We start from the raw sequence: 22,630 nt of genomic DNA, 5'->3' as shown, positions 1-22,630 counted from the left end.
TTGCTGTTTGCATGGGGGGAAATCAAAGACAAATGTGAATTATTATTGATGCGATGATATTTCTTCACAGAGTATCGAACATCTGTTATTTCAGTGCCCATTTTTCAGTTTACAACGCCACAATCTTGAAGCAGAATGCAGGGAAGATGGAATATCCTTAATAGATATCCACACTGTCGTTAAAAGTAGTTATTAAAAATATATTATTATTATTATTATTATTGAAAAATATTGATAATGTTGATACATTCTTAACGTTACGAGGTAGAATTATGCAAAAAATGAAACTAACATGATGATTAACAAAAAAAATATTGAAACAATAATATGCTACCTGGAGGGGAGAACCTTAGATACCCTCCCCCCCCCCCCCCCCCTTAGGCCAGAAAGGGTATTTTCATATGGTTCCATCACTGTCCAAAATAAATTTTACCAGCTAGGCTATTGCCAACAGTTACATGCTAGGGATTTCGGGCCTCGTATAATCGTTTTATCGGCCCTGCGGACCTCAGCAGATTAATTAGGATCTCAGGCACTGTAAAACTTCGCCCCTTTGAGCCTCACAATTTATTTTTTGCTGTTTGGAGCAATCTAAATGTAATTTAAAAAATCTGTCACTCGGAATAATGCTACCAAAACCACACACAATTTACAGATATAATACACTAAATATCCTGGCGGCCTCCGTAGTGTACTGTTTAAGATGATTGACTCACACATCGAAGGTTCCGGGTTCAATTTCCGGTGAGAACACAAAAATTAAATGTGATTTTTCTCAAACCTGGGTGTATTGTGCCGTAAATCACCTCTGTAATTAGGCCTCAGGGCCTAGTGTGGTGCAAAAAAATATTTACGAAAAAAGCTCGATTAGTAAGCAATTAACATTGAATAGCGAAGAATCTGTAATTTAAAATAATAACACTGAATTATCGCCGACTGCATGCGTTGCCAACCCTACCGATTTTGATCGAAATTCTACCGATCTTTGAACATTTCCATTTTTTCTATAGAAATTATTTTACTATTTATTTGTCCTCAATACAGGCAATCCACTTAGAAATTAATAAACCAAATACTTACTTTACTTTACTACTGTTTGTTATTATGAATACTACTTATCCTTCAGTCGTACATAATACATACGTTGATCGGTTAGTATTGGTAAATAGTTTTTTTTTTTTTTTAAATAAATGTTTTCGTTCTTATGATTTACGAGTTGTAAACAACTCACTATTAGAAAATGGAACCAAGTTGGGGTAGAGTGGGATTCGAACCACGGACCTTTGGTCCGTGAGGCCGAGACACTAGCCACGGGACCACAACCCGAGTGATTCCCTGAATTAAAATTATTTCATTCCTCTTCATAATTTCAAAGTTTCTATTTTATTCAATTGAATGTCAGCAGATCACAGCTAGGTTACGGGTAGCCAATCCACCAATCGGCAGAACTCACCGTAGAGAACTTGTGACATGAGACTTATTATTGATATGAAACATTAGAAAATAAATAGCTCAATTCTGGTGGTATATTTATGTACGGCTTTGTTCTGGAGTTCTAAAGGGTTAATGTTCTTAATTTGATAATCCGGTGTATAATTCGATTTCGGCAGTGAAACTTACCCTTTTCACCGTCAATACGTAATGAATATTATAAAGTGAAACTGAACAACTGCGTCGGTTAGTGCAAATAAAAGACCGGTAAATAAGTTGAATATCAAACACTTTGTGTAGTTTATTGGGAGTGTCACAATAAAGGAGCACACTCGTGCATTATTCAAAATATATCGTATTACTTATTTACAAGATTAATTCCAGTGAAATGATAATTATATTATTTTTCACATCCATAGTACAATAATAAAATTAATATCCACTTTGTTACGTTGTGGTAACAATATTTTATACTTCCGACAAGGCAAAACATTAACATCTTCACAGACACACAGCACATGGATACAAACATTGACAGTGGTGTATACGAACGAAACAATTTTTAATGCTGAAAATTTTCTTTATAAAATGTATCTCGCGTATAATTTATTATTTGTAAGATTACTACGAAAGCACATTGTTCGGTAGTTTTAGAAACCAGTAGCCATTGTGTCTGCGAATACATGAAAATTGAAATTGTAACAATTTAAAAATTTATATAATTAAAAATTGCGTTTTACCTTTAAAATGGTCAAATTCATACATGAACACAAAAATTTTAAAATATACAATGTTATTTTTGCTAACAATTACAAAAACTGTTTTTTTTCTTGGGCTGTAAGATTTTATATAGATCAATTATTTCATGTCGATGTGTAGCATTTCAGTATTTACAAATGATGTTTTGGTAAGTTCATATATTTTTTAATGTTTGATGTTAAAACATTGAAAATTGCTAATTTTTTTCCAATAAATAATAACAATATTTTGAGTTTGTCCAAATTTTTATAGACAAGGAGTGGATTCAACTCCCTGGGGAGCTGTTAACATTAACATATTACAACAGAGATGAAGAACATTTAAGAGAAGGTGATATATAAGTCTAGGCATCTACAGGGCTTATGACCTGTCATGGGCTGGTTTAAGTGGCCACTTTACACACTGTAACATTCACCATTCTGCCCATATTTGAACATCTATATCCTTTCAATTCTTTCATCTGTTGATGTTTGTGAAGGTAAAGAGCTGAATCCTTTATTTATGTGGGTGAGATTCATCTAATTGAATTATTTCACCTACATACTAGGCAACGCCTGAAAAATTTATTTTTTCAATTTCTTTACTTCTTCATAGACCAGGTGGATTTATCAACAATATTTTGAGTTTGTCCAAATTTTTGTAGACAAGGACTGGATTCAACTCCCTGGGGAGCTGTTAACATTAACATTAAACAACAGAGATGAAGAACATTTAAGAGTAGGTGATATATAAGTATAGGCATCTACAGGGCTTATGACTTCACAAACATCAACAGATGAAAGAATTGAAAGGATATAGATGTTCAAATATGGGCAGAATGGTGAATGTTACACAGTGTGTAAAGTGGCCACTTAAACCAGCCCATGACAGGTCATAAGCCCTGTAGATGCCTAGACTTATATATCACCTTCTCTTAAATGTTCTTCATCTCTGTTGTAATATGTTAATAAATAATAAACTGCATCCTCACCTAAATACAGAACCATTTTAATATCATGTAACTATGTAGTAGTTGCCAGTTGCTGTACAATACTTAGGGTATTATACTATTAGCACTATCAAAGAATGCAAAAAAGTTTTTTTATCATATTGTAGGTGATGCTGAAAAACTGCGATGTGACCTGTGTTTTTTACCAAAATGTTTTACTGCAATAAATTTGCTATGCGGACTAAAGAGCTATTTTTACTCTAAATCATTTTTTAAAATTCCGATACTCCTAGCGATATTTTTGGTTGATTGAAATCATAAGTTATATATTAACGGGGCGCTTTTTAGGTTCCGTTGCTAAAAAAATCCATTGATAGTATTGCAGTATCACCGACGATATGTAATAAATTTAGCTATGTGTAAAAAAAATACAAAATAAATAAATAGATACAAAGAGCCACTAAAACATACATACTAATTTGGTATACAGTCAACGCAATCCCATGTTCATGGCTCCGTTCTAAAGTGTACAACCGCCTACCGCAAAAGCTTTTTGCAAATCTTCCGAAGCAGAGAACAGAAGACATGATTTTTCTCATGAAACTCCTGCCGTGATATAGGCACTCCCAGTGAAGCGAGAAATAAAAAAAATTAAAAAAATCTCGTTAAATTACAAGTATTTAACAACAATATTTTGAGTTTGTCCAAATTTTTGTAGACAAGGACTGGATTCAACTCCCTGGGGAGCTGTTTATATTAACATATTACAACAGAGATGAAGAACATTTAAGAGAAGGTAATATAGAAGTCTAGGCTTATGACCTGACAGGGCTTATGACCTGTCAATGGCTCTTAATTGACAAAATAACATTTTGAGGCGTTGCCTAGTATGTAGGTAAAATAATTCAATTAGATGAATCTCACCAGCATAAATAAAGGTTTCAACTCTTTTACTTCACAAACATCAACAGATGAAAGAATTGTTAGAATAAAGATTTTCAAATATAGGCAGAATGGTGAATGTTACACGTAAGAATTGAAAGGATATAGATGTTCAAATATGGGCAGAATGGTGAATGTTACGCAGTGTGTAAAGTGGCCATTTAAACCAGCCATTGACAGGTCATAAGCCCTGTAGATGCCTAGACTTCTATATTACCTTCTCTTAAATGTTCTTCATCTCTGTTGTAATATGTTGATACAAGTATTTAACATAAAATTTAATCCTAAGAAATTTTGTGTATAGTCGGTTGGAATCAAAGGATAAATGAAAGCAGATTTAAAGATTATGGGCTCATCAGCTACATCACAACAATTAGAAAATAGTTCTGTATTTATGTAACGACTATAAGTGGATCTTAGAACTATTGTTTATGGTTGTAATATTAAAAGATAATTAATAGATAATAGTTTATAAATAATTATCATAAAGATAAAATAAAAGAGACATTTTCCGTTGAGATTTTATTTTCGCTACCACTTTGCAGATAAAGTAAAATGGAAAATTTGATCTTATTTAAATATTACAGAAAAAATCCTACATATTTAAATACAAAATATCATTGATGATAAAGTTTTTTTTTAAATGGATTTGTAAATAAACATATTTTCATTATTTTGCGTGTTTTGTTATTTTTTAATGGCTATAGAAATAAGTTGATTTTCTAGGAATTGTTCAAGAAGAGTAACACGATTTTTTACTTTTAAACATAAAAATTATTATAATGTGTGATTTATTCCTATCTATTTATTTACACAAGTAAAACTGGGTGGCGCTAGGCAGTTTTAAAAAATCATACGTATAATGTTATAAATAAAATAAAAAGTAGCGAAAATATATTTGGATCAGTAACGAAAAGTCTCTCATTACCAATTAGATTTTATATCAGAAATTATTCTATCTTAGTGGTATATCCGATGCATATAACTCAACAAGTATCCTAAATTCTAAACCTTTAGATGCATAAGCAAGATTGATGGGATATTTTTATTTCGTGTACAAAATTAATAATTAAATTACTATGTACTTTCAAAAATAGCGTCTCAACAAGGGTTTCACATTATCGTAAATCACAATTGTTGATACCCTAACTATAAGCGAAAACCCTTGAAAAGAGAGATATCATTTTATTGTCCATCATTAGAATCCAATACAATTTATTAATGAAAGCATATCCACAGTTGTTTCTCAATTTTTATTTTCAATTATTTATGCTCGTTAACTTATCAATGAAAAATAATATGATTATAGGACAAAATTGTTAATTCTGAGCACAAATCACCTTAGAAACTTGATGTTTTTACTAAAAACCAGGCATTATACATTTTACACTTTACTTACTTATTATCAATAGGTAAGTATTGGAAACATGTAACTAATTGGGTAAGAACATGATTTTTATCGACCGACTAAAAGCAGATTTTTAGCCGCGGCTGAAACTAGTTTTTTTAGCCAAAACTGAAACATCAGGCAGTCCCTAATTTGTCACGGCTTCATATTCAAATGCTATTTTCTGGTTGCTAACTGACTTCATGTTGACATTACTTACAGACGCATGGAATACCATAAAAATAATGCTGTTACGCAAGTGTTATCACATTCATAATATGAATTATTATGTTTCATAAATTAAACTATTTTGATTATAAGCAGTGAATGGACTTCTAAAAACGGGGATTCAAAATTATTGATATAAACAATAAACTTAATCGAAAAGATAAAAGGGGATATACCACTATTTAACTTTTATTTGCAGTAAGTTATTTAGATAAAATTACACATATGGTATGGACACGTACACGTATGGACGTATTTAACAATAATTTAAAAGACGATGTAGTGAAAATTTTATATGAAACATACAGATTTTATGTGTGCCTTCGAACAAATACGTAAACTCGTGTAATTTCAAATGTAACAGACATAAATACCATAATTATTTTTAAGACACATCAAAAGAATTTTCCAATATCACAAGGCTTCAATTTATAGAGTTGCCGGATATAAGTTTGCATATTGCTCGAAGGTTGGCCTATTCCTCGCGGCTTATATATATTTATAAGGACGTTCATTTTGCTTTCCCTTAAAGTTAGTCACCATTCGCACGGTGGAGTTTAAAGTATAATACAGTTTATATTACAGGATCAGTCGACACCGGCGAACCCTTGGGATCCTTCGATGGCCTTAACGAGTTTATCTCTCAACTGCTGGTAGCTCTCGTAAGGGGGCAGGTCCAATCGGTTGAAACTGAGAACAAAATAATTCATCATTCAACTTTCGACGCTGTTACTTCACAAAAAACAACAAATAGAAGAGGTGAAGAAATATGACTGTACATGACTGTACATGTATTCACGCATGGGACAGTGAATGCTAAAGTGGTAAGCTAAATAAGCTAAAACTAGGTAACAAAAATAATAGGCCAACTCATCGGTCATTCGCGTGCACCCACAAGGACCACCAGACTCCAGCACATACTGCACTCACCATTCTCAGATGCACAAAACTATACTAAATGATTATACAGAGCAGTTGGACTTACTCCCCACCACTCCCGTTATAACTAAATCAGCTGTCCTATACGCTGAATAATCACAATCTCAACTCTCCCATTATTTTTAATGTGTTTTCCTTTCTTTTTAATTCGTATCTACTTTCTTTCCTTCTTTTGTTTACAATTACTTGACAAAATTATAATAATAACAACAATAAAGGTTTCATCTCTTTAACTTCACTAAAATCAACAGATGGAAGAATTGAAGAAATATGGATGTTCAAACATAGGCAAAATGGTGAATGTTACACAGTGTGTAAAGTGGCCACTTAAACCAGCCGATGACAGGTCATAAGCCCTGTAAATGCCTTGACTTCCATATTCCCTTATTTAAGGTATTCTCCATCCCTGTTGTAATTTGTTAATAATAATAACTGTTGCTATATGTGCTTTATGTGCATTTAAATTGTTTATTTTAGGAGTCCCCTGGATGTTTTATATAAATAAATAAATAAGGGCTGTAAATTTCCAGATTTCCGTAATCCCTTCTTAAAATGTTCACCTAGTGGTTTGATAGTTTGCCTACCATGCATGAGGTCTCGTGTTTGATCTCCGACATGAAATATTTATTTAAAAGATACACAAAACTGTTTCTTCCCAGGACTGGCACCTGAAGCGTAAGACAGATCATCTTGCAATACGCTGTGATCAGTGTGCCAATTCAGTGCGCTATGCAGCGTTAGCTGCGGATAAGGGAAATTTAATGATGACTTTTTGAAATAAATTTTATTTATCTCTGTTGAAATACGCAATTCAAAAATACTAACTTAAAGACTGGGCTGTGGTCCTGTGGCAGTGTTGCGGACTCACAGATCAAAGATCCGAGGTTCAAATCCCACTCTACCACAATTCGATTGCCATTTTTCCAGCACAAATTATTCACAATTTTTAGAAAATGGTCAATAAATCAGCAAAGAACTTGAAAACAATTTTTAACCTCAAATATCAATTTGATACCTTTTCTTAACACTGCAGATGGGCATACTTTAAAATATTTCTTTTAATGATAATTTTTCATTTCAGCCTTGAAACTCACCATAATACCCTCATATGAGATATTGAATTTTTCTAAAATAATTTATAGAAAAATTATATATCTCATATTATTTTATCCAATAGCTTAATTAGAGAAATCCATGTTCTTACCATGTGTGAGCTCTCGGGTAATTGTCCGGAGTACCCCACTTCTCTACGGTAAAGAGTTGCGGCCCGTTGGAACCGTACAGTTCCTTGAAGCCGTTCATCGGCACTCGGGAAGTTCCCGTCACAAATTGAAGCAGCCGAGATCTCATCTCATTGGAGAAGGAAAGCACCACCTAAATAGACGCATCATATTTAGACCAAAATTCATTTTTCCATTAATCACATTACTATATTAAGAGAACTTTACAAGAGAGAAAAAAACAATGTTCAAAAAATAAGAGGCATATCCAGAAAGTAAGTTCCATTTGTATTTTTTGCCATCCCAGCGCTGTGATCACAGTTTCGCGCATGCGTGCCAGTTACCTTGAATTATATATCTGCCACCAGATCTGACAAGACCTATAACTGAGGGCATTGGAAGCAAAGATAGCAAACTCCCGTTTTGGTGTTTTCGAGAAAAATAACAAAAACTGCTACACTAATGCCAAATAGAGTATTTATGTTAGAAATGTTATTTTCACTGAACTTCAACTTTAAGATACTAATAAATTAGCTTTAATAGAAACACAAATTCAAAAAACTTTCTTAATATATGTATGGCACGGCCATTTTGAAAATTTAAATCTCAAGCCTGTCATTGGTCGAATAAAATGGCTGATGGATATTGCTGATTGCTTAACACTATTTTCGAACCATCCGAAGTATGATTACACACTACATTTGCAACTCAACTCATGATTTTTATAAAAATAAAGTTGATAAACTACAGAATGACATCATAACCAAAAAAAAATTTTTTTTTGAGGTTGCTATCTTTGCTTCCAATGCCCTCGACTAGTCCTGTCGGCAACTATAATAAGTTAACCAGACAACAAAAAATATTTCAAACAATGAATCAAAATCTGGCTGAAGCAAATTAGCTTAGGAGAAATAAAAATGAAAATTGGTACAGTCATCCTAAGAACAGGTTTTTCTAGTTAGGTGGACTCTTAAATTAATTTTGTATATTTTTTTTCATACAGTATAATAACAAATTAAAAAAATATTAGGACATGTTAAATATGTTTACCCTCCAGAACCACTGCACTACAAGATGGTTGGCGTGGTAGTCCCCCTTGTAGAGGGAGTTGGCGCGCCAGTCTCGTACGTCCACATGTTGGATACCACATAGCAGCAGCTCCAACTCGTGTTCGTCGAAGATCTTCAGCAGAGGCAGCGGAACCAGCCCGCCCAGACCCTCCAGGAAGGCCGACATCTGCTCCTGCACTCGACTCACGAATCTCCACTGGATCACCAGCCTGCGAATACAATACAGCCCCTGGCTTAACTTGGAGACTAAATCCGAAAGTATACATAACTAAAAAACTATTATAAAAATCTTATTTATTGGAAGTATAGCGTATTATTTTTATCAAAATAAGACATTTCAAACAAATTAACAATGTTATAAAAAAAAGCTCTAACAATTATTTTGAAAAAAAATTAGGTAAAGTAGATGTTTAACGAATTACAAATACTTCATCATCATTCCCTCTCCACACCTAATGGTGCATAGGGCACTGCATTGGTATACAAATCGCAGCGTATCTTGATCATTTTGTTACATGTAGGTAACATGATCAGTCTTATGTTTCAGGTGCCAGTCCAGGAACTATGAAATATTTTTAAAAATATTTCATGTCAACCATGCATAGGCAAAGAATATTTTATAATATCATGGTATTACTTATTCCTTTTTTTACATTATAAACAATAATCAATAAAAAAAACAATGCGTCCTCACTGGGATTACCCGTGCCGAGGACACTTGACAATAAACTTTTTTTTTTTTTTGCATGTGAGAATATACAAAGATTTTTATATCACAAAATGTTAAGACAGTTCCCTACGTATTTATATTTTTTATGTTTATATTTAATATCTGTATACCTATATTATTTTGATTATAAAACACACAATAAAAGAGCAAAAACATAACATAACATAATATTGGTTTGGACGAATGAGACGATCCATTTTACTTCTACCTAGCTCCACTTTCCATTTTTTAATAGCCTTTTTAAACATTCTCTCGTTACTAATTGTTTTAATGGGCAGTGGAATTAGGTTATAGATTTTAATTGCATAATACTCAAAGTCCCAATATGTGCGAAATTGTTAATTCCAAACAAACCACAGTATTTAGGAAAAAAAATAATCAAAATCAACTTAAACATACTCATAATACCAGAGAAACAATTATTATGAAATGGAAAAATACATTCATGAAAAATAAATACCAAAATTTAAACTTAACGTTAAATAAAAGCATATGTGTAAAATAACTGATAAATTTTATATATAAGTACATATTTATATAATGTTATTATTAGAGCACACATAAAAATATGCGTGCACTTTTTCAAGATTTAAATAAATTAATAAAAAAGGTTTTGATAAAAATGAACTGCTTCAAACTACATCTTCCGAATCAACCAATTATAATTTTGTGATAGATTTCTAGTTTCCGGTAAGCCAACTCACCGATCAGCAAAACTCTCTGACTAGAACTTGCGACATCACGGGCGGAGTAATTAAAATTTTTAATAATCATGCGCTGATACTACGATACTTAAATAATTTTTTTTCAACTTTTGACTTTGATCGTCTATTAAAAAATTAAAAAACTACTGAACTTCCTTGCTGGGCCTCCTGGCCTGTTATAGTGCAAAAAAATATTTTAAAATAGTATAGTGAACATATTTCTACCGATTGTAATGTAATTTATAGCTCTAAAAATCCATAACAAGACAAATAAATCCATAACAAGGCTTTTACTAAATGTTACCATACTTGAATATAAAGATCTCTCCCCATTTACCTAATATATTCATCCTTATTAGAATTGTCTACTGCAATATTGGCACCCCCAGGTTTCAGTTCTCTCTGGTTCGTTTTCCCAAATTGGTCTTCATCTACACAGAATGTGACGTCTAATTCTGAAGGATCATTTTCCTAAAAAAAATATTTAATTTAGTCGGGAGAAAATTACATAATAAGTAAATACAAATTAAATGTATTAAACATCATTGTATAATAATACGTACGGGCACCATAGATAATTCAGATGTAAATTTATGAGAAAACGAAGACCATATAAAGATGCGAGAGAGAACATAATTAAAAACCAAATCGTCAATAAATTATACAAACTAAAGTTGCAACTTACTTTGATCCACATAAGCGAATTGTAATATTCCCAATCGACGGATTCCATATCCTTTAAGTCGATGGATTTTCCTAACATCATTTTATAAAAAGGCCTAATAAAGAAAGCTGAAACAAAAACAGGACTGTTTTATAATCCGAAGAAATAGACAGTGTACAACTTTGTATATTATTAATACATCAAAAATACCTTTTAATAGTATTTCTGTGCTTATTTATTTATTTATAATATATACGGCCTATGCTGATTACAACAGTTACATGAAGAAACATATATACAAGAAACCAGTGGCGGCTGAAGGGGCTAAAAATGGGGGGGTCATTTTTTTTACTGAATAGCAGTGGCGAATTGTGATTTTTTTTACAAGTAAGCTATAAAAAAATGTAATATATTTCCACCCACATAGGAGGTACATAATATAATGTAAGTAATATATGCTATAAATTGATATTTTTCTGTAGTTCTGTGTGATACAACAACTCTCATCCATGAAATCAACTCAAACTATCTAACTTCGTGATATGTTATATTATATAGATATATTATCCATTACTTTAATATAAATTTCATTAAAAAATAAATAAAAAATGCCACTATGAATTTAGTCGATTGTTCTAGTAATTAATAGTGCTAAAAACGGGCGCGTGGATCGCTATATGTCCTGCAATATGACGCATGAAAGAAATATGGTCTTATGTCAAAAGTACCATCTCAAAGAAAAATAAGAAGCAATGTTTGAAATACTGTTTTCCAAATCAAGAATCTTCAAATAATTTGTGTAATCTGCAAATTTAATCTAGGAGAAAAAACCCGCACTGGGGTAAAATACATTCAAAATACAGTATACTTATTTGTATGAAAAAATAAGCTGGAATAATCGGCTAGTTCTTGGCTCACCGCAGGCGCTGGGTGCGCTTTATTGATATTAATATTTATATTAGGATAAAAATACAAACGGTGGAAATGATTTAAAATAAATGTTAATTCTTTATTTGTTTTTCTGTAAATAAAGTTACGATAAAACATTATTATGGTTGGTCAAATAAAAAGGTAAGCTGCGCATAATCGCTTATATACACGGTTCGCCCCTGCTAAATAGGTACATGTGTATTTCACAATAAAAATACATTCATATGGAGGCAGTCACAATACAGAACTCTTGATAGGCTGGCACATACTCCAAAGGGAAGAGAAAATGTTAGCTCATATTAATAATTTCCATGAAGAATTAGTTCTTTTTTAGTGTAGGCATGTAAAATACATAGCAATACAATCATCATTTTTATCTCGTTCACGCCGATAACAATATTATATATCTCATTCTAACCTTCTTTCATTCGTATTGTTTATCACACATGGTACACTGTCCTGCGTTCATATGATTTAAGCGAGTATCTTCTAGAACAAGAGTACATTTCATCTCTTTCTTTCCGATGCAAAACTATAGAGACAAGACATCAGGGGCGAATCGTCAAAGTAAACGATTATGTACAGCTTACCATTATATTTGACTTTTAATAATATTTTATAGTAACCATGTTTATGGGAAAATAAATAAAGTAATTTTTATTTATTATAAATTACCGTTTATATCTTTCGACAAAAAAATATTTATGAAGTGCGCCCAGCGCTAGCGCCCAGCCCATTCTTACTGAACGATGAAACCAGCCGATTACCTCAGCTTATTCTTCCATACAAAAAAATACACTGTATTTTTTGTCTTTAACCCAAGTCGGCTTTTTTAGTACTAAAACAAACTTGCAGATTACAAATATTTTTAGAAGATTCTCTATTTGGAAACTAGTATTTCGAACATTATTTCCGAAGGACTATTTTTCTTTGATGGGATACCTTTGGCATATTATGTATCACATAGGACAGGTGGCGTTCGCAGTGGCCGTTTTAGGCATTATTCATTTTAAAAGAAATCGGCCAGTGCTCACGTCTTGACAGTACTGTCATTGACAGATCATAATGGAAATATCTGCGGAATGTCATTGTGGTATTTGTTAATAAACTTTTGTACAAGTTTAGTATTCTATTAAAATAGTGTAGAATAAAGCTACGTATATCGCGTGGTTAATAATAATTGTGGTTTGAGTTGATTTTAACAGAACCACAAAAAAATAGTCATTTATAATTACATTACTTACATGTTATGTAGGTACTTATATGTAGTACAAATTAATGAACATTTTTAATAGATTACCTATAAAATAAATCACGGCTCGCCACTGCAAGACATTCGTTTTGGGACATTTTAAGAATTGACAGAGAAATATGTAGCGAGGACTTACGTCGGGCAATTTTTCTGTATAGCATTCGATATAATAATATATTAATAAAAATATGCGTATCAATAGGTACTTATATATTTTAAAGATTATTTTTTATTTTATATTATAAAACTTAATTACATTATCTTATATACTTTCTTTACAATAGGTCCAAGGAACTTTTTTTTTTAAAATGGTAGCAAATTTTGGGGGGTCATTGACCCAATGGACATAAGGCAAAGCCGCCACTGCAAGAAACTGAACAAAAAAACATAAAACTATGTAGCAAAGACAAACAAGGGCAATAAAATAATGGCATACAATATGTATTAATATCCCATAGTTTTTTCATGGAGGTTTCCCGGAAAGCAATGCCCACTGTGGCCTGACCTAAGACCCTGCCTTAAGGACAGTGGAGAAGGTGAATGGTGCATTTTCTGCACGTAAACACAAATGATCGAAATAGCCAAAATGCCGATTACATAGCACAGATGTATAATTGCTAACAGTAAGGGAAATAAAAAAAGACCCCGATTCCCCACTTGGAAGAAGAGAGAACCATTGGAACGGCTACTATAAAAGCTGTGAAACCCCTACTACAAGAGGTCAGCATTAAGACTATAGCCAGTAGAGTTCAGCCGTTGCTCTTGCGCTTCATGACCGAATTTTATATTTAATTCAGCATGTAATAAATACACATCGAACCATAACATTGTTTTCTTCTGTCATCTCCAACTGGGGTAGGAGCTCCCTGCATCGACAAACAAAAGTCCTACACATACTTAATATTTCTTACAACAACAAAAAAGGAATGTTATTATGAATGAACACTACATGTTAGCTACTACATAATGCTAGTATGACATCTCGGGTTAGAGTCTGACAAAATACTCTTACTTATTTACGTATTTAAAAAGTGGTTTTCATACAGTTTTTTTGAACTCATGTGTTTGCTGATAATCTTGCCTTTTTATAAATAGGTACAAAAGATACGCTGCAATAAGTGTAATTTAATGAATACTAGGACATTGAATTCATGCCTTATTTCTTCATCAAAGTAAAATTTTAATGTACCGTAAAATGGAAATAAAATAATCTCTCGCCAAAAATTTTATTATCCATTAAACAAAATTATATAAAACATATATACATGTATATTCATTTCAAAGATTTAAATTCCTCAATCATTTTAAGTTTTATTTAGATTTTAAGCATAGTTACACTAAGCATTGGATGGCATATTTTGAAATACAGGTAGGTATTTCAAAACAAAAATTAATCACATATATTATACACCCGTATAAGATTCCATTTTCCATAATTTGTAAAAATTGACATTTAATTTTGGCCTGTTATAGCAAAACATGAATTAATTATTTATAAAAATAAGATAGATATGTCAAATATTGTATTCCATATAGACTCGTGCGACATCATAGCCACACGAGGGTTGACTTATATATGTATAATGAGTGCACTAACCGTCCAGCAGTTTGCCGTGGTAAACTGCCATCCCAGCTACTCTTCCTATAAACTTAAAGTAGTTAAGGTGTTCCTCGTTGCAAACTCCACTAGCCGGGTTGATCTGCAGCGTGTAGTTGTCCATGGCTGAGTATTCAAACAGCCCGTAGTATGGATTGAACATCTCTTTGGAAAGTAGGAAAAACCATTCTCGGGCTAAGCCGCCGTAATCTACGAAACATCGCATCATATTATAGTTTTACGTTTACAAACTTTTCCCTTCGAATACTTCCCCAGAGTAAAAAAAATATCTACATATACAGTAAAACCTCGTTTTTACTCTTTCCCGCTTTTTGCGCCGAAACGTTTAGGTCCCATTTTTTTCCATACATTCTCATTAAAATATTCCCCCCAATAAACGTTTTCTTATGAAATCCGGTTTTACGTAAAAAAACTCTTTCGATCTGTCAAAAGACAACGAGCTGCACGCCGCCGCATGAATGGAGGATAAAATCAAGGTAAATAAAAAAATGTGTAAATTATTGTCTCAAACTAAATTCAAATTAGGTACAGTGTAATTGACCATTTTGTTTAAGTATCCAATTTTCCCATTTTACTAAATTGTGACATGCAGTTGACGCAAGTTTAGGAAGAATAAAGTCTTTACATCAATAAATTACGATACAGAAAGTTTAAAAATTTGGCAATAGAAATATTATTTAAAGTTATAAACATAATGTGAAAAGAAGATAGATTAAACAGTTATCATAAAAGTGTGAAACATTTTTGCCGCGATGTAAATGACAGTTGAAATTATGTATATATTTATTTATTCATATTTTTCGCTTGCAAACTATACTTAATAATAAAAATAATGTGACCTCACTGGGGTTTCCCGTGCCGAGGACACATAACAATTTAGTTTTTTGAAATTACATTTGAGAATAAACAAAGAAGACTAACTTAAAAAACAAACATAATTAACAAATATTCAGACAGTTTTAAAAACAAGGTATTTATGTACATCTATATTATTTATATTACAAAACACACAATGAAAATGACAAAAACCTAACATAAGCTATACAGTTGTGGAGCATTTGATTCAGTATTGGTATGGGCGAATGAGACAATCCATTTTACTTCTATGTGGTGCTATACTAAAAAAAGTGATACCATATAAATAAAATTTCCCAATATTTAGGGGAAAAACGAATGTATGTATGTATTTTATGCAAGGACAAATTTTTATTTTTGTGTTTTAAAGGTTAAGTATCTACATAAAATTATTTAACATTTTTTATTTTATTTCATTAAAAAAAAACACATTATAGTATTGATTGAAAAAATACAACATATTTTGAATGAAATCATAGGTAAATATCAATAATCCCCAATTCTGGCACTTTTTCAATTTTTCTGCAGTATATTCAGTATCATCATAATCATCGTTCCATTTCCACACCTAATGATGCATAGGGCACTGCATTGGTATACCAATCGCAGCGTATCTTGATCATTTTTGTTACATGAAGGTAAGATGATCAGTCTTACGCTTCAGGTACTAGTCCAGGGACTAAGAAATATTCTAGTGTGAAAACATTTTAGATAACCCTTTTAAATAAATATTTTACATCAACCATGCCGGGAATCGAACCCGAGACCACGAGGCCGACAATATTTAGTATAGTCTAGTACAATAATTATATTTTTATGTAATTTCATTTTTTCCATACATTTTTCATTTCCTCACTTGAGCGTTTTCCTCTGTTTTTGTTGCTCTCTTGAAAAACAGGGCTTTTACTGTAGTTTATCAAATAAGTTATTGAATTGGAATATTAAAGCCTCTAGAAGTGCAATCATTCGAAGAAGACTAATAAATAAAGACCGGATTATAATGTAACATTAAAAGGCATGTAAAATGCTTAAAATATGCAAGATATATATTTTTTTATTTAAGGTTTTATTTTTTTATCACAAACCATTTATACAATATTTGTTTAAAAATTTGGTGAGGTATCCAAAATAAAACATTTTTATTGCATTTATTTATTGTGTATTAATTGGTAGAATTCTATATGAAAATGTTCTTGATGTTGCAGTTAATGTATTTTTCTCAATTTTCTGTTGTCAGGTCACTCCTTCCATCAATCAAAATATCTTTATAAATCGAGTATGAATATTCCACGTCCACTGAGGTTACCGGGCAGTGCTCAAACTTAGGCGCTATATTAGCGCATATCTTCCCAGGCTAAATTTCACCCGTGTCATTAATAAAACTATTAAATTGACATAAAGGTTCGAAGCCAAGTTTGTTTAATAACGCAAATTAGAGGTGGGTGTCTCAACGAGACCCTGTCACCGAAAGGATATGTATCACTTGATCTGTATCACAGAAGTGATTGGATCTTTTAAGTAGTTCAAACGAATGCATCACTAGCTCGTTCGGCTCATTTAGGTCATCATATATCAGCATCTTTCGCATCTTCGTGCCATCTCATATATCTAATAACAGGCGCCACATCAGGCGGTAAGAACAGAGGAGCTAGAATCGGCATATTATGTAAGTGCCTACTACATAATATGCCGAGCATATAGGTGGGTACCTAACCTACTTACTAATCACGGAGATGAGAGCGCAATCACAGCTAATGAATTAACTAAATGACCTAGAGATACAAAAGATACGAAAGACACGAAGATACATTTAGTTCAGAGCTCTTCTCGTTGCTAACGCAAACTAGATGACCGAGATGTGAGAAACGTGTCTTTAGTTCAATGTTTCCAACCTTGTCAGTATGACCGGATCCTTCATAAACTACATATTTCTAGCGCAAATATGCCCTGCCCTATCAGCGGGTTTTCAGTAAAATATGCTAAAACCTGTAAAATAGCCAAAACATGCAAGTGCATATAATCCGGTCTCTACTAAAGAGATTGAACTAAGGTATCGTTAACAGATTTTAAAAGACTCACCTAAACCAACTTCAGACTCGAATTCGACCCAAAGTTTAGTTTTCAATAGATCAAGTCTTCCCACACAGCTAATGATTCTGTATGAGTCCTCCAGTATAGAGCCTCTTCTAACTTTAATTTCAAATTTATTTGGAACATTGCTCTGAAATTATCAAGAAAGAAAAACATTATTTAAAATCGACAAATTTGCTTTGAATCCAGTAGATTTAGAAATAATTCCACCATTTTTAAACTTCTAATAATTCAGATGTAGACTTACAGGTTTTCGTAATTGATTTTTAAGGTATTCATATTTTCTTTTGTAATCTCTAGAGTAAGGTACAGCGGGACCGGCTATCTGGGGATTGGACATTCGGGGATCTTCCCATTGAGTAGTTCTGGTATCTAAAAACATCAAGGAGAATATAATACAACCATCTGCAAAACGAACAATGCCATGTTAGATATGCATGCAAATTGTGTTCAGTTACGAGTAATACATTGGTTCAGTATATCATATACATTTTTTTTTTTTTAATATATTGCTTCTCATGATTTACTTAATCTTAAAACTTAGAGTTGTAAATATCTCACTATTAGACAACGGGAATCAAGTAGCAGTAGAGCAGGGTAAGAACCTCGGACCTCTAATCTGTAAATCTGCATCACCAGCCATGGGGACCACAACTCAGTTCTTCCTATCTTCTAACAAGCCTTTATTTTAAAAAAGTTTGTTGTATGTGGGTATAATATAAATATTTCAGTCAACTTTTTTCTTTTGACCACCCCCGCCAAAATTGTTGTATTTCTACCAGTTACAATGAATAATTATTGTACATGGGGTCCTTACTGTGATCAATGAAGAATATTCTCCCGTCAGAATGCAACCTCTCCTCCCACCCCTCGGGCAGCGGCCCCAGTTGGTCCTCCGCCGTGACAGAGGAGCCCCGCCTCGAGTCCCCGCGGGCCCCCTCCCCCTCCCCACCGCTGGGCATGGGCGACGCCCTTCCTAAAAGGCCCAAAATCCATTGAATACTGAAGATTACATTAAGAACACATTCGCAGACAGAACTCCTATACCAACAGCAGTCATAGTTTTTTCAATGTAATATGACAGATCTTTCATTACTATTAGTAACGATATTTGCAGAACTGTTTTGATGCAACAATCAATAAATAAAAAAAATTCAAATTGTTTATTGTATTTAAAAAGATATGAATTGTATTTTAAAAGATATGAATTGTATTTTAAAAGTTAGAAATTGTATTGAATTTTAATGAATATAAACTGAATTTTAAAAGCTACAAACTGTATTTTAAATGCTTTAAATTGCTTTAAAGAACTCAGAAATAGTTGCAAAACAAACGAATGAAGTCTGACATAGAACAAAAATATTAAGAATAATCATGTATGTATGTAATATTAAATTGGCACTACCTGTTCTGATTGCAAGCAGTCAAATTTTAGGCGTATTTGTTTTGCAACATATTGTATGGATCTCACATGCATGTATAATGTTATATTTATGTACATAATATATTATTTATGCTACATTTTACATAAAGTCATGTTAAATGTTTTTTTAAATACGAATAGTAAAAATGTGACTATTTTGACAAAAAAAATAATAAAACTAAAAAATTTCTTGGTTGAATTGGAATTTTTTTACCGTATATTTACCAAAACAGTTTGTTTTTTTTAAACTTTTAGATGTATTTATTAGAGTAAGTTGTTAAGAAGGATTGCAATTATTTATCATAGGGCATTTAAAAAAAACATCTTTATTTATTTTTTCTACATATAGCCTTTTTGATAGCAACGGCGAAATACACAAAAACAGGGAAGCAGCCTTTTCAACAACAAAAGTTTATAACCAACATCAAGAACTGAAGCTCTTTTATCTTTTGGTTTTGTAATTTGAATTCATAAAATTAAGTTGAAGACTGAGGCTGGAAAAACTTGCCAAGATTACGGAGAATAATCTAGAACATACCTGTTCTGGGATCGACCCACGAAGTACTTTTTTCAGTGTGATTTATAAAGAACATGCGTCCATTCGGTGCCAGCTGCATTGTCCATCCTGATGGTAATCCTGAAAATTCAACAGAAGTTATAAATAATTCATTTATGTACCTTTTAATTTATTTACGGTATTATCGAAAGTAAATTTCGAATTGGTCAACTGTGTTATAAAAATACCTCTCGTCTCAGAGTAATAATGCATAACCTAGAGAGAAGCCCTAACACTATGTTTCATAGAACGCAGGCGATGTTGGTCTGTTGGCTAGCGACCAATTGGTGGCCATTTTGTTTTATTTGACAACATAAACATAACGGTTTGATCGAATGCTTTTGTAACTGTGCTTGGCTTTGTTTGTAAATAACTTGGATAATTACGTTACAATAAATAAAAATCGACTATGGTGAATTGCAGTATGTTTGGTTGCAGCAGTAGGAGCAACAAAGGGTGTTAAAGGAGTCAGTTTTCACAAGTAATTGATTCCGAATATTTTCCCATGATTTGCATTGATTTTTGGCATTTATTGTCCCGACATGTGTATTATGTTGCTTAAAAACTTTCCTTATATTAACATATTTACTTCAGATACTATTTTTTCACAATTTAGGGGATAAATTTGTGAATTAAAGTATGTTTACTGTTGATAATGACAGTTGATTATGAGCAATATGTCAGGGCCGCACTAGGCATCCATATAAAGTTTGAGTTTTTATCGAGTAGAGGTCGATTAAAATTTTACTCGAAAATAGCAACATTAACCTTGAAATCGCATCTAAAATAACGTGTCCAAATTTCAGGCCGCTACGACTTGCCATTTCGGAGATGTGACGGACAAACAAACAAACTCAACGCAGGACTTTGGTTCAATGGAGTTATATATATAAATATATTATGAATAAAATGAATAAATAAATAAAAAAATAAACACAAACATGTATTTTCAGTTTTATAAAATAAATATAAGCGAATTATAGAAAAATAGATTGGAATAACCCTGCAATGATAAATACACAGGTACATATTGAAAAGTAATTACAATGCAAATTAATATCCATTTGGCAATTCTCGACCTGAGTACGGCCCATTGTTTTGCTGCAAACTGTAGCTAACTTAATACCCAATAGTCATTTAATGGTTTTCCTAGGTTTGGGCTCCTCTCTAGGTTACGCATTATTACTCTGAGACCTCTCTTCCACTTTATTTCCTCATCCCCAACCTTATTGCAATGCTCTCCATTTTTTTCTTCTATTGTGTTCTAACATTATATTTGTGAAAAACTTTAACTGGATGTATGTACTATTTTTGATATTTTATTTAACATCTGTTGTTTTTCTTCCCCTAATAAAAATAAAATAAAATGGTAAAAGAGGAAGTATAAAAATTGGAAAATTGTTTTCAGGCGTTGCCTAGTAGGTGATTTGGTTCAGACGGATGAATCTCACCCACGTGATAAAGGTTTCAGCTCTTTTACTTCACGGCTAAAAGTCAACAGATGGAAGAGTTGAGGGAATGTGGATGTTCAAACATGGGCAGAATGGTAAATGTTACACAGTGTGTAAAGTGGCCACTTAAACCAGCCAATGACAGGTCATAAGCCCTGTAAATGCCTAGACTTCCATATTCCCTTCTCAAAAATGTTTTCCCTCTCTGTTGAAATATATTTAAATAGAAATAAAATATGTTTATAAGTTGAACAATACCAGAGTCATATAATATGTCACAATCCAACTTTATTATATCCAGAAAGTAAGTTTTTTTTACATTTTACATTTTTTTTTGCACCACAACAGGCCAGAAGCCCTAATTACAGTGGTGAATTACATCACAGAGCACCCGGGCTTGAGAAAAATCACATTTTTTAATTTTTTGTGTTCTCACCGGGAATCGAACCCGGAACCTTCCGTGCGTGAGTCAAGCGTCTTGACCACTACACCACGGAGGCCGCCAGTTCCGTTTGGCGGGTTAAATAAAACAAGTGCATACAGTAAAACCCCTAAATTACGTATTTTAAGGGACCAACAAATAAATGTAAATGGAGGGTAGTGAAAAAAAATAATTCAGCAAATTATTTTTTATTAGAAAATGTATGCAGCAATGTTTGAACCATTTTTTTATTGCAACTTTTTGAATATCATATTCATAATAATAAATGTCTGTAAAACACAATAAACCATCTTTAAAATTACAAAACACGAAAATGGTGGCAATAAATGTTCGTAAAACACAATAAACTGTTTTATTTAACTTACCAACAATTAAGAAAGGTCTTTTGCGATGGTTCGGTCATGTGGAGCGAATGAATGATGAAAGAACGGCTAAAAAGATTTATGATGCGAATGTGTCTGGTTGTAGAAGTCGAGGAAGGCCGAGAAAGACATGGCATGATCAAGTACAACAAATTCTTGAAAGTGGTCATGTGAAAAGTCGGAATAATCGACGTGCGTGCATGAGAAGATGTATGAATGTGAAGGAAGCAAAGGAAGTGTGCCAGGACAGAGTGGTGTGGCGTTCTATCCTCTCTGCCTACCCCTCCGGGGAAATGGCGTGATGGTTAGTTAGTTAGTTAGTTACCAACAAGTTGATATAATGATAGAGACTAACTTCAGACTCTTGTGCTGTAACTTTTCAGCGGGGATTGCAATTGATGTGGGTTTTTTGTGATTAATTATGACATTCTATTTCAGTATCTCTGGTTTTGAAATGTTACCATAAGAGGCGAATGATAAAAAGTTGAAAGCGATGAGTTCTACCTTCACTTCCCGGAACTGGCTGAGTACTGTTGGCAGACCCCCGACCGCTCTGCCCATCTTGAGAAGCCTCCGTGCCTGACGTAGAGTGCCCCGAGTCAACATTGTCTTCGATCTGGAAGAGTTTATAATCGTTACAAACAAATC

At 32.7% G+C, this 22,630-nt stretch overlaps 1 protein-coding gene across 10 annotated transcripts in view; it reads right to left on the bottom strand.

The window, feature by feature from the left end:
• Positions 1–4,733: 4,733 nt before the first annotated feature.
• Positions 4,734–22,630, bottom strand: part of Nedd4 (E3 ubiquitin-protein ligase Nedd4) — a 63,060-nt gene continuing 45,163 nt past the window's right edge. For all 10 annotated transcript variants that reach the window (XM_088235911.1, XM_088235912.1, XM_088235904.1 and 7 more), the window contains 11 exons: positions 22,487–22,598; positions 19,710–19,808; positions 18,566–18,724; positions 17,996–18,120; positions 17,737–17,878; positions 14,782–14,991; positions 11,024–11,130; positions 10,676–10,809; positions 8,885–9,113; positions 7,819–7,988; positions 4,734–6,365 (listed from right to left, as the gene is read on the bottom strand). In XM_088235911.1, coding sequence (XP_088092037.1) covers positions 6,263–6,365; positions 7,819–7,988; positions 8,885–9,113; positions 10,676–10,809; positions 11,024–11,130; positions 14,782–14,991; positions 17,737–17,878; positions 17,996–18,120; positions 18,566–18,724; positions 19,710–19,808; positions 22,487–22,598 — 1,590 coding nt within the window. In that variant the 3' untranslated portion in view covers positions 4,734–6,262. The remainder of the gene's footprint in view (positions 6,366–7,818; positions 7,989–8,884; positions 9,114–10,675; positions 10,810–11,023; positions 11,131–14,781; positions 14,992–17,736; positions 17,879–17,995; positions 18,121–18,565; positions 18,725–19,709; positions 19,809–22,486; positions 22,599–22,630) is intronic.

This window comes from Micrasema longulum, unplaced genomic scaffold (genome assembly GCF_059751315.1).
Source record: "Micrasema longulum isolate JH-2025_06_02 unplaced genomic scaffold, ASM5975131v1 h1tg001467l, whole genome shotgun sequence".
NCBI classification, from domain to species: Eukaryota; Metazoa; Arthropoda; class Insecta; order Trichoptera; family Brachycentridae; genus Micrasema; species Micrasema longulum.
Note: the sequence above shows the minus strand (reverse complement) of the source record. Positions and strands in the feature narration are given on the sequence as shown.